The 14,016-nt window shown below is 34.9% G+C and overlaps 1 protein-coding gene across 4 annotated transcripts in view; it reads left to right on the top strand.

The window, feature by feature from the left end:
- Positions 1 to 14,016, top strand: part of CFAP47 (cilia and flagella associated protein 47) — a 513,403-nt gene that overhangs the window by 387,263 nt on the left and 112,124 nt on the right. For all 4 annotated transcript variants that reach the window (XR_013374394.1, XM_077887395.1, XM_077887396.1 and 1 more), the window contains one exon: positions 9,345 to 9,443. Coding sequence is in view for 3 of the 4 variants with exons in the window: in XM_077887395.1 (XP_077743521.1) it covers positions 9,345 to 9,443 (99 nt within the window). In the remaining variant the exon portion in view is untranslated. Of the gene's footprint in view, positions 1 to 9,344; positions 9,444 to 14,016 lie in introns of those variants that run through there.

The raw sequence follows: 14,016 nt of genomic DNA, 5'->3' as shown, positions 1-14,016 counted from the left end.
AAAAAAAAAAAAAGACAAAACCTCTGAAATCTTCCTTTCTTTCACTTTCTCCTTTTCCTTTATGAAAATATTTCTCCTTTCCTTTTCGTGGTAATGAAATCTCTCTCTCTCTCTCTCACCTCTTCCTTCTTTCTTTGTGGGTTCTATTTTTTCTAGCCACCATGTTCATGACTTCTCGCATTCATATTCCTTAGCAACTAAGCCTCATAAGCTGGCCTGAATTGTTGAAGGGCCACAAGGAAACATGACTGACAAGGATAAAAATATTTAACATGTATGCCTAATATACTCATTTCAAAAGGTAATAAATTAATACCTACTGATTTAAATATTTACAAATGTCTTAAAATTACTTCATGAGGGCAGCCCGGGGGGCTCAGCGGTTTAGCGCCACCTTTAGCCCAGGGCCTGATCCTGGAGACCTGGGATCAAGTCCCATGTCGGGCTCCCTGCATGGAGCCTGCTTCTCCCTCTGCCTGTGTCTCTGCCTCTCTCTCTCTCTCTCTCTCTCTCTGTGTGTGTGTATCTCTCATGAATAAATAAATTAAATCTTTTTAAAAAATTACCTCATGATAGGACTATGTATTCCCTTGCTATCTTTCGAAAGAAGATGTCAGTATTTCTGCAGATGCTACAGAATTCACAGAATCCCCTAAGGGAAGTTGATAGCATCAAGTTGGTGGCTGCTGAGAGAGAGAGATCTCACAGTATTTCAGATCCTGCATTCCTGATTTTTCTTTTGATAGACAGACAGATAAGATAGATAAGATATATAGGAAAAGATATCTTTCAAAACACATCATTTTCCAAGAAGGCAATGTTTTTAGAATTGCAAACTCATTCTCAAACTTTTATATTGCCAATTCTCTAATGTCTTTTCTTCTGCTGATATTTTAGCTATTTCCATTTTAATCACTTATCTCAGAAATACTGCCTTTTGACATTCAAAAATCTTTTAATTCTATTTAATTAAATTCTATTTAATTCTTTAATTCTATTGTACGTTGTCTCTAAGTTCTTTCAGTTGAACATTACACAAGGCAAGGTGTTGAAAAGCTTATATTTCAAGGATCTATTCATATCTTAATTCATGCCACCTTTAAATGGTGAATGAGGTAGGGTGGCTAGAGAGGAAATGGCCTAAACACTCAGAGAATAGTGGAGACTTCTCCAAAGGGGACCATTATGAGTCCCATGAGGAGCAGGATGGTACACAAAAGCTTCAAATAACCTACGAAACTCACTTTGTTATACATTCACTTGGTACCACATTTGAGCTCTGTAAATGTGACTATACCTTATCTTTAAAAACACTCTGAGAGGTTTCTCAGATGTAGAATCTGAAGCTTAGAAATCTCCCAAAGCCATACAATGAGTAAGTGATTGAACAGTGTCTTGAACTCATCACATCTAGCTGTCTTCTCCAGGACCACCTAACTGGGATTCTAAGTTGTCTGCTTACAGATGGTACTTATAAATCCCCATCCCAATAAGGCTCTAAAGAATGGCACTTGCTTCCTCCCCTAAGATCTCAAGGAAAACAAGCCTCCCCCTGCCCAATCAAAGGACCTCAGGAAATACCTCTGACTGCCACTCCTTTTGCATTTTCTCAGCTCTTCAGATCTTTCCTTTCTCTTTTTAACTCTGCCATCAGACTCTGGCTCTGTCTCATCAACACATGTTTGGATTTCCTATCTTGGCCTACTTGTTCAGCCTGGACATGTATCCTTGCTCTGACTGCTTTCAGTAGACTCAGTTCCCACAATCCTCTCCGATCAGTAATTATGCCCTCCACCCCTATCCCTGCTTTCAAGTTGCTACCCCACTTAGCCAGAAATAAAGGTGGAAAAAGGAAAGGTAGCCATGAATGGGTCTGAGTCAAAACATTAGAAAATAGGACCTGATGAATTTAGGAACTTAAGGACACATCTCCATTATATGTATGTATGTGCCCTTGTTCGTGTAACCACATTCCAAACCTGCTAATCTGTGCTCATTAATGGCAGGGGTTACATTAACTCATAGCTTTATTTTTACCTAAATGAGTATTTCAGTGTTGTCATTGTTGATAGAGCAGGAATTGAATCTTCAGTCACTGGTTATTTACTGAGCATCTATTTTATGCTGAAAACATATGCAAATTTCAAAATAACTATATCGGCAATATACATATATACACCAGATTTTGATCTCATGTGGCAATCTATTTGTGAAATATCACTATGGGTTATATACCTCAAAGTTACATAAGTGAATGAAGCAGTAACTGATGCATGTAAAGTAGCAGTTTTGATTTCTACTAAAATAGCTATAGTCTTGAGATTATTCACTCTTCCTACTGAATTCAAATTTAAATGCAGTATTAGTGATTTGATTCAAATGTTTAAGTGGATACTTTTCTAGACATCAATAGTTTTACTGAAGAGCAAAAACAAAGTAACATAGGGATAGAGGTATACCTACCAATTATCATATTAGTTTTTCAAATATCAACTTCCATTTTGAGAGTTGATTGATGTAAACAAAATACTATGTTGACTTCTTGTTGACTCAGGGTTCTTTATGACCATGGTGTTCACCAGCAGTAAAGTAATAAAGCACACAGTGTAGCGTAGTTATGACATATTAATGATACAGGACAGAGAGACAACGTCTAGTGCATTTGATTTGACATGTTAGAATTAGTTTATGAAAATCTTGTCCCTGGAGACCCCCTGAATCTTATCTAAAATATTTATGTTAAATATGTAGTAATCATTTTATATTGCCAATCAAGGGGTGCATAGCTTTATGTATACATAAAAAGAGAGAGAAATAGGTGTAAGAAAAAGTACCACACTCTCAAAGTCTCTCCCAAATTGAGATAATCAACTTTTTAAGTATTTCAATAAATAAATAAATACATAAATAAATAAATACATAAATAAATAAATAGTACTAGGAGTTTTGAGATTGGCAGGCAGGGATGTTGGAGTATCAAATATAAAGCAGTCCCTTTCTACCCTAATTTAATTAGATTGTTTGTCTTAGTTTGCTTTGCTTACAGCAAATAGCTAATGTTTTTGTAGTGTGGAAAATTAAATATAAAATTACTGTTATAGCCGCTTTTTCGAAAAGTAATCTGAGATTCAACTTGCTTATAATCTTTGTTTTGTTTTGTTTTACTCTAGATACTTTTTAGGAGACTTAATATTTGGAACTCCTCTTTTTCTTGTTTAGTAGCTATTAAAAGTCAACAACCAATAATTGAGAACTTATCAAAATTTAGATTCCCAGGTCCACATTCAGTTATTCTGATTCATTATGTCTATGATAAGACTCTACCAACATAATTTTTTCTAGTGTAGGCTGTCAGAAGACTACACTTTCAGAAGCACTGGTCTTTACACAGAGGTCTCAAAATATATTTAAAAATCATATACCTCAACTAGTAACTATTTCTCAGCATTCAGTTTTATGTGTATATATTGATTTGTGAAATATATACATGTAACATTATCATCTCATATACTTAATGTCAATCAATAGAGCTTATTTCCTATTTATTTATTTGAGAGAGAGAGCATGCACACAAGTGATGGGGAGGGGCAGAGAGAGAGGGAGAAGCAAACTCCACACTGAGCAGGGAGCTGGATTCGGGGCTCGATCCCAGGACCCTGAGCCAAAGGCAGGTGGTCAACTGACTGAACCACCCAGGCACCCCAAGACACTTTTATTTTGAAAATTTTCATACCTACAGAAGAGTACAGTACAATGAATAGTCCTATACTTTTGGTATAGACTTATCTGCTTCATCAGTTGTTAATTTGGGGGAATTTGCTTTATATCCCATCTCTATAGACATAATTTCATCTCTAAAGCATCTATAGCCTTAGAGAAGGAACTTTCTACAACATAGCTGCAATGCCATATCATACACAAAGATTTAATATACATATGTTAATATTTAACATATACTCCACAGTAAAACTTTGCCAGTTGTCCCCAAAACGTTGCTTATAACTTAAAAATTTTATCTTTTTTCCAATCTGGGATCCAATTAAGGACTGTGCATTGCATTTGGTCATCAGATCTCTTAAGTCCCATAAATCTAAAAATTCCCTCCCACCTTGTTTAGTCTCTTACAATACTGGAATTTCAAAGAGTCCAGGCCAGTTGTTTTATATAATATTGCACATTATGGATTTCTCTCTTTTTTTTGTACAAAAAGTTCCAGTTCATAAATTCATGTTACATATCTTGGAGATTATTTTATGTTAGAAAATATAGAACTACCTAAATATATTAACAGCTCTATAATAACTACATTGCATTGACGTACTTTGATTTATTTTATCTTTGTGTCTTTATTATTCAATTATGACTAAGATTTTGGGAAGAATATCACATACTGTGTACTTATTGCAACACATCAGGAGACACCAAGGCCCATTATTGGGGATGCTGAGCTTAATCACTTGGTTAAGGTTGTGTCCACCAGATCTTTATGTCATAAGGTCATCTTTCCCCCTTATAACTAATAAATAATTTGTGCATGAGGGGGGTGATAATTTGAAACAATGTGAATAACCTCTTCCCTTACAACATTTCACTTGATGAAAAGTTTTAGTATCCCTACTAGTATCAGTTTCTATGTCTATCACTCTCGCTGTTTTTTATTAGCTAGAGGTAACATATATTTTTTAAGATTTTATTTATTTGAGAGAGAGAGAGAGAGAGGCAGTGAGAGAAAGAGAGAACAAGCATTAGCCAATTGGAAGGGAGAGGCCGACTGTCCGCTCAGCAAGGAGCCCAATGCAGGGCTTGATCCCAGGACTCTCAGACCATGACCCTTAACAGAAGGCAGATGCTTAACCACCTGAGTCACCCAGGTGCCCCTGGATATTCTTATATTAGGGGGAAAAAAAGCTTTTTCCTCTGCTTTTCCTCTTCCCCCCACTTTTCCTATCTTTAAGTATGAGTACAGCTTCATGGATTTTTTTCTTTTTGGTCTTTTACATCTCAACTTTTATTATTTTCAAATGATCACATCATCACATTTATTCACAGAATATTTAATGTATAAAAGCATGTGGGGATGTAAATTCAGAAGACACAAGCTGTGTGACCTTAGGCAAGGAATTTATTTATTTTTTATTTTTTATTATTATTTTTTATGTTTTGGCTTCTTCATCTCCTAACACACTGTAGGATGCACCACGTAATCACTAAGGTTGCTTGTAGCTAGTGATTCTGATGATTCTTTGACCACCAAACATGTATTGTCTGATGGCCCACACTTTATTCAGGGGTGGCTACTTGATCTCTTTGTTTAAGAGTGTCATTACCATTTTATTTCTGAGTAATGTCCCTGAGTCTGGGAAAACAAGAACATAACAAAATGTTAATAGAATTGATTTTGACACCTATCTCTTTCTTCTCTGGATTTCTCTGTATCCAAATCTCCAGGAGGACCTTATGACTTTTAAGAGCAATTAAAAAAAAAAAAAAAAAAAAAAAAACAAATTAGGGGCACCAGTCAGTTAAATGTCTGACTCTTGGTTTTGGCTCAGGTCATGATCTCAGGCTCTTGAGATTGAGCCCTGTGTCCGGCTCCGTGCTCAGCACAGTATCTGCTTGGATTCTCTCTCTCTCTCTGCCCCTCCCCCCTCATTCTCTCTCTCTCTCTCTCACAAACACACACACACACACACACATAAACATTTTTTTAAAAACCCTAAAGCTAATATTTGTAAAAATCCATAACTCTTACACCAACAGAAAAAGAAATCTCTTACTTTTTCATTTTTCCTCTTGCACTGAGGACTGTTGAGCTTGTTTGTGGAGTTTTTGAATTACAACAAATTTTTATTGGTTTTGAGAAGACATTCAAAGAATGGCGCCAGGACAGACTGGAAAAGGCTGTGTTAAGACCCTCTTTTTTTTCCCTTTTTCTTTCCATTATTGATTTCCTATGGTCAAAAGAACATGATCTGTATAACTTAGTTTATTTTCAATTTGTTGAGGTTTGTTTTATGACCTAGGATATGGTTTGTCTTAGTGAACGTCCCACAGGCACTTGAAACAAATACGTATTCTTCTGTTGTTTTGTAGAATGTTCTACACATGTCATTTAAATTCTGTCAGTTAATTTTGTTATTTCAGTCCTCCATATCCTTGCTGATTTTCTGACTAGTGATTCTATCAGTTGCTGAAAGAGGGATGACACAACTATAATGGTGTATTTGTTTATTTCTTTTTTCAGCTCCATCGATTTTTGCTTTATGTAAACTGAGGCTCCATTATCTATTATAGATATGTTAGGATTGTATGTCTCCCTCGTGTATCAATATCTTATATTATGTAATGCCTCTCTGTGTCTCTAGTAATTTAATTTTCTCTGAAATTTATTTTATATGGTATTAATGTAACCATTCCTGTTTCTTATAATTAACATTTGCATGGTACATCTTTTTCCATCCTTTTTCTTTCAAACTACCAATGTTACTAAATTTGAAAAAGTTTCTTGTGGACAGAATATTGTCGGACCATTTTTATTCATTCATTCATTCATTCATTCATTCATTCATTCATTTAGATACACTCTACCCTTGTTACCGTTTCTCTCAACCTGCTGCCGAGCAGAGAATCAGAGTGCTGCCTGTGTCTACCAGCAGGATCTAAAAGATCAGCTTCTTCCCTCCTCTTTTTTTTTTTTTTTTTTTTTTTTTTGTCTACCCCTCTTTGCTGATCTGGGTTTGAGGCTTCTGCGATGCCTTGTCCAGTATATAGAAAAGGCAGTATAGAAACCAGGAATTTGGGGCACCTGGGTGGCTCAGTCGGTTAAGCATCCAACTCTTGATCTCAGCTCAGGTCTTGATCTCAAGATTGTGAGTTCAAGCCCTGCATAGGGCTCTATGCCCAGCATAGTGCCTCCTAAAAAAAAAAAAAAAAAAAAAAAAGAAAGAAAGAAAAAAGAAATCAGGACCTCACTACCATGTTGTTCCTCAAATTACCTTCTTCCCATGCTTTTAAAGCCTCCCCAGGGTCGTCTGTTATGTTTGACAAGTTTTAGTTATAAGAGGGAGAGCCTAGGAGGATTGGAGTTACTTTGTCTTTATGTTTTTGTTTTTTTATTCATTATTATTCTTTTGGATATTTTCTAGTTTGGCCAGCAGGATCCTTTGCAAGCCAGGTGTCCCAAGTATCTGACTCTTGATATCAGTTCAGGTCTTGATCTTAGAGCTATGAGTTCAAGCCCTATGTTGGGTTCATTGCTGGGCATGAGGCTACTTTAAAAAATATGTTGTTTCAGGGACACCTGGGTAGCTCAGCAATTGAGCGTCTGCCTTTGGGTCAGGTCATGATCCCAGGATCCTGAGATCAAGTCCCACATGAGGCTTCCCACAGGGAGCCTACTTCTCCCTCTGCCTATGTCTCTGCCTCTCTTTCTCTGTGTCTCTCATGAATAAATAAAAATCTTTTTTAAAAATGTTGTTTCATACTGATAGTTCCCTTTCAATCCTACACCACAGAGTTCTTGTTTAATTTACATCACTCTCTCTCCCTTCTCCCACATGAGAAACCTGGTTCTCAACACAACAGTGTAGTTTATTTGCTCTATCATAGTCACTATTTTAGCTAATGCTGTCAAAATTACTATATTCTTACAACTACAAAAAAAAAAAAAAAGAAAAGGGAAGAAAAGAAGAAAGAACTGAAAACTACTAAATAAAATTAAAACTATCTTTACAATACTTTTTCTGCCTAAAGTATATTGTACTGTAGTACAGCAGTCAGGGAACTATGGCCAAAATATTCTTTGATTAATTCTTTATTCTGTGTAGTTTTGTTGTCAACTTACACAAAAAATGGATTTACTATTTTTTAAATTTAAATCCAGTTTTAAAGTTTGCTTTTTGAGACTTTTTAAATTCAATTATATTTTTGAATTTGTGAAACATATTGTTCACAACTCTAAACTATATAAAAAGTTCTACTGAAAGAAATTTCATTCCCAGGCCTATACCCTCTACCACATTCTCAACCAACTGTGTGGGTAGCCATCTTCATTTTCATTTGATTCTTATTTATCCATACTGTGTTTGGTTTTGCAAAAATGAGCATATATGAATAAATGCATATATACATATCTAGTCCTGTGCTGTGTCATCCTCTTTCTCATGCAAACGTGAAGTACCATATCATTTTTTTTTGCGCCTTGCCAACTTCACCTAACATTATGTATATATCTGAAATCCCAGTAAAATAGTTAATGAACACCTTTCTCATTGATTTCTATAACTTATTAGTACCTCAGTTTTTGCTGCATTATAGTCTAGTCTCCAATAGATGGAACTTCTCATTATTTCTAATAATTTGCTATATAAATAATGCCCCAGTGCATATTACTATTCAAATAATCCCCTTACGAAAGGAGAAAAAATGAGTGGGAAATATCAGAAAGGGAGACAGAACATGAAAGACTCCTAACTCTGGGAAACGAACAAGGGGTGGTAGAAAGGGAGTTGGGCGGAGGGTGGGGGTGACTGGGTGACAGGCACAGAGGGGGGCACTTGATGGGATGAGCACTGGGTGTTATGCTATATGTTGGCAAATTGAACTCCAATAAAAAATAAATAAATAAATAAACAAACAAATAAAACAAATAATCCCCTTACATGTATATTGTTTCATGTTTCAGATGTATATTGAAGGTGTATTTCTACAAACAGTATTGATTAGCAAAATGGGAAATATATATACAATTTTATCATATGTTACAAAAATCTCCTTCATAGGGGTTGTAATATGCACTCCCATTCCTTTCCAAGGCCAGTGTCAGCTAATATCTAGTTCAGTGTACCTAATATCATAAATGTCTGTGTTGACAAGAGGTTTTTATCTTTCATAAAGCAGCACTAAAAGCAACTACTTGTTATACAGCCAGGACATTTTGGGTAATTGATTGATTTTGTATTTATTGGTTTAAATTATTGTCAATGCATATACATTTATGCATATGTAAATATAAACTACTAGAATCCATTTTTTTTTACAATCCATTTTTAGGTGGTAGACTCAAACAGGCTGTCAGTAATATCTGTTATTTGAGTAGAATACATTAAATTCTAAGAATGTATGAATTGTTTTTTTAATATTTTGTAATATTAGAGAGAAAAACTTTCATAATGTTGAATATGTTCTTCAAAAATGACATTTAAATCTCATCTTAAAATATACTTTGAAAAATAATCATCTGAAAAATTTCCCATTAGAGGAGAGTTTGGATTCTATTTCAATCTCCGCTGCTATTTTTCCTTTTGAATGTGACATTGGAGAATATCTCTTTATATTTTTATTAGGTTGGGAAAAACTCAAGTATCATGGCATTAACTGTTACTGGGATTGCTTCTTCCATGAGACTTCTGCCTTCAAGTTTAGTGGTTTGAGTCACACACAAGGTATGGATCTCTACTTTATAGTCTGTCATTCTGTATGCTTTTGTATTTCAGAGATGATGAAATTATGTCTGTTGTCTTAGTATATTTTAATAACAATTACACAATTAAAAATTTGGACATGAATTTTAGTAAGTTGATAGAAAAACATGGGTAGTATAATCTTTATATATATTCATTATATCTTTGCTGTTTTTTCCATAATATATAAGTACAACTTGTAAAATATTTTATCTTTGAGATTTTGACTAGTTGAAAAGTCATACCACTTAATACTTAAGCATGTGAGGGGCATCTAGCTGGCTCAGTCAGTAGAGCATGTGACTCTTGATCTCTGGGTTGTGAGTTTGAGCCCTATGTTGGGTGTAGAGATTACTTTAAAATAAAATTAAAAAAAAATACTTGTGTGTGAATCAAAGATTATTTTGGGAAATTAAACATAAGTAATATGTTAAAGCTATTCATAATCATGAAAAATAATTGCATCTTTACAAACCTAATGATTCCCTGAAAAATTATTAGGGAGTGTACATCTATTTGTACTATGTATTAATCATCCCACTTGCACATTGATGAATAGGAAAAAACCTAAGACATAAATAATGAAGTTGCTTAAAATCTAAAGCTCAAAAAATACTAATTTGCTTAAAATAATATTTTTATTGGGAACCTAAGTGGCTCAGTGGTTGAGCATCTGCCTTCAGCTCAGGGCGTGATCCCAGGGTCCAGGATTAAGTCATGCTCAGGCTCCTTGTGGGGAGCCTGCTTCTCCCTCTGCCTGTCTCTGCCTCTCTCTGTTTGTCTCTCATGAATAAATAAATAAAATCTTTGAAAAATAATAATATTTTATTTACATAATTTAATCATAATAGTTATGGTAAACATGATAAAATATGAATTAGCATAATACTAAAATACTAACTGCAATCAGTGACTACTACTAGCATCCCAATACAAATGGGTTCATGACTTTTTTCTATTTATTGTACTATTTATATCAGCATCCTCAATCTCATTATTTTATTTCATTTGATACAACTCCATATGTAAGTGGTATTATTACTCTTGTCAAATCAAGGAGATTGCGATTCAGAAAGTTGCTTAATGGCAAAGCAAAATCTCCTTGTGGACGACTTCAAAGTGTTTGTTTTCAATTTTCTTGTAACACATTAAAAAGAGTGTGAACAGCAGTTCACAAAAGAGTGAGTGCAGATGGCCAAGGAATGATTGAAAATATTTTCATAGTCATTGATATTCAAATAGATGTTGATTTAAATGATAGCCATGTAGGTTTTCTTTTTCCTTTTTGATATTTACTTTTGTATTTCCTCGAAACCATGGTGAAATCTGAACACGTAATGGTTGGGGAATACAAATCACAGCATAGCTTCTGTAAAGCACTTTGTGTAAATGTATATAAAGAAACTTAGAAATTGTCACCCTTTTGACCCAGCAGTTGCAATTCTACTGAGATCATTTTTTTAAAGATTTGTTTATATATTTTAGAGGGGAAGGAGCAGAGGGAGAGGGAGAGAGAGTCTTAAGCAGACTTCACGTGAGTGTGGAGCCTAACATGGGGCTCAATCTCAGGACCCTGAGATCACGATCTGAGCCTAAATCAAGAGTCTGACACTTAACTGACTGCACCACACAGACACCCCTCTGCTGAGAACACTTACAGAAAGAATCAAAATATTGCATTGTTATTAATAGCAAAAAGTTGGAAAACCCGTGAATGCCAAATAACAACTTTATTATATTTGTATTAATTATTTACATTTCTTCTTATATTTTAATTTTACTTACCCATTGAGTATATGAGACATTTTCTTCTTTAAAATTTTTTCCATTGTTTCTACACTTTCAGGCTTCCTACATCCTGAAATCCATCAAAAATTCACCTACATTTTCTTTTTCTTCTATTTTGTAATGGGGAAGGAGTTATACATAAAAGGGCAGCTTTTAAATTTTCTCTTAAATCATCCAGGTTTTGCTTTTTTGCTGTGTAATTATAATCTAATTTGATTCCCCTACTTAACTAGCAAGCTTCCCATCTTTTCATCTGATAATAATCATCATTCTGAAGCTATTTATTTTTGCAACCTATATTCAGATCATATATATTCTATTATATGGATCTATATTTCAGGCCTTGCTCAAGTGCCATACAGTTTAAATGTTACAATTTTATGTTTCTTTTTTTGTGTTTCCTTATTCCATTTCTTTCTTTTCATGATCTCTTAAAGAATTTATTTCACCCAGAGACGCCTGGGTGGTTCAGTCAGTTAAGCATCCGACTCTTGGTTTCAGCTCAGGTCATGATCTCATGGGAGCTCTGTTTCTAATACTGCTATTGACATTTTTAGAGACTTTGAGATTCATTGATCATACTATAAAAATTACCTGTAGGTATAATCTCTTACACCATATAAAGCATTTATAACTTTAAAACTCTTTCCACTTTTACATGGAACATTTCCTTGGTGAGTCCTTGAGAACTATAGAGATTATCTTATTCTTGACCAGTGTTTACCTAAGTGTGTAGAGTGAAATACTAATTTCAAGAGATAGAAATAGGTGTGATATGAGATTTTAAAAAAAAACAAAACACTAAGTTCTATGCTTTGATAAATTTGGGAAATACCAGCTTAAACAAAATTTCCTTTATAGCAGGATTTCCTAGGACCTTTTTTCTTCTAATGCTGTCTATATTTCCATATAGAGGAGATAACATGCTTTTGGAATATATATCTAAGAAACATACATTTGTAAATACTGTTCTCCGATGAACTAATTCAGCAAAGAAGTTCTAAACTCCTACCCTCCAGTGTGCCATATCCTGTGACAGTGCATTCAATTCAATTCAGCGAAGGGCTCAGCATTAAAGGGAGACCAAGTGACAGCTGTGAAGACTAGTATATGTTTCTCAAATGTGAATGCTGCTGCATCATTTCATGCTAAGCTTTTCTAGGCATCATCCCAGTCTCAATCTAACTTCTGAAATATTTTGATCAATATGTGACAAAAGGACATAGGTACAAATAATTTCTGCAAACCTTCTCATATTAACTTCTTTCTGAAATTTAAGTTCCTTTGTATTTATAAAATCCTCTCATAAAATCACATCTCTATATATGAAGATATCGACCAAGACTAGAATTCTAGCCGTTGACACTGGTTTTGATTTTTTGTTTTTTGTTTTTTTGTTTTTTTGTTTGTTTTGACATTGGAAAAAAAAAAAAGTTTCATGTCCTCTACAGAAACTTTTTCTTCCTAGAATTTTTCTTCTTTAGGATGAGTTCCATGCTATGTTGTAATAGCTCAATATTTCATTTTGTTTTTAATAAGTTCACTGTCCTTTTTGTTATCTTTCTCTCAAAATTGGTGACAGGAACTAGACAGGAGGGGGAGAAAAAAGGGTCTTCCTGTCAGTGAAGAATGTTAACCTGCCAGGCTTTCACTTTGAAGCTCATTCTTGTCTACACATCTAATTAGGTTGAGTAACCAAGAATGAGATAAGAGTAGAGGTGAATTGTGATCTCAGAAGACATCCTGCTACAAAGCTCATACATTTATAAGACTTGAAGTGTTCTTTTTCTCCTTCACCAGGAAGTAATCAAATGTCACTGAAGCAAAATCAAGATTAAACCCTTGAGAAAAAAATTTTAGCTGTAACATTTTCCTGGGTCCTCTGACTGTGACATTTAAAAAATCAGGGCCAGGGGAGGGGAAGGGGTTAGTTGAATTAGATATCATACTGTAGATCTAGAGAATAAGGTGCTACTTCTAGGACCCTAGGAGGAGATCCAAGCTACAGGGACTGGCATTAGATGTGTAGTCTGAAAGTCTGTTGTGTTTTGGTTTTGACTGTAACCTAGAAAAGTTGTTAGCTTGAGCTAGTTTCTGTATTTTCTAGGTCCTAACCTGGACATCATAAAAAGTGAAAATTAGTTTTACCAAACAGGATATATTTTGAAGAACAATTGCAATTGTGTATATGAAGACATTTCTTTTTTAAGATTTTATTTATTTATTCATGAGAGGCACAGAGAGAGAGGCAGAGACATAGTCAGAGGGAGAAGCAGGCTCCCCTCGGGGAGCCTGATGTGGGACTCCATCCCAGGACAACAGGATCACGACCTGAGCCAAAGGTAGATGCTCAACTGTTGAGCCACTCAGGTGCCCCTGTGAAGACATTTCTAAACACTAAAATTATGTACTGGTCATGAGTATTATTTGTATAGGTGAAAATAAGTCAACACAAAGATGAATTCCTGGCTTTCTTCAGTTTTTTTTTTTTAATTTATTCATGAGAGACACACAGAGAGAGGCAGAGACATAGGCAGAGGGAGAAGCAGGCTCCCCACAGGGAGCCCGATGTGGGACTCAATCCCTGGACCCCGGGATCATGACCTGAGAGAAAGGCAGACGTTCAACCACTGAGCCACCCAGGCGCCCCATTTCTTCAGGGTTTTTTTTTTTTTTTTTCATTTCTTCAGTTTTTATTAGAAACAAGACTAGAATTCTGCCAATACATGCCAGGAAGTATATTTCTGAAAAATGAATAAAGAAATAA

Source organism: Canis aureus, chromosome X, assembly GCF_053574225.1.
Source record: "Canis aureus isolate CA01 chromosome X, VMU_Caureus_v.1.0, whole genome shotgun sequence".
Taxonomy (NCBI): domain Eukaryota; kingdom Metazoa; phylum Chordata; class Mammalia; order Carnivora; family Canidae; genus Canis; species Canis aureus.
This window is presented reverse-complemented; position numbering and strand designations above follow the sequence as displayed.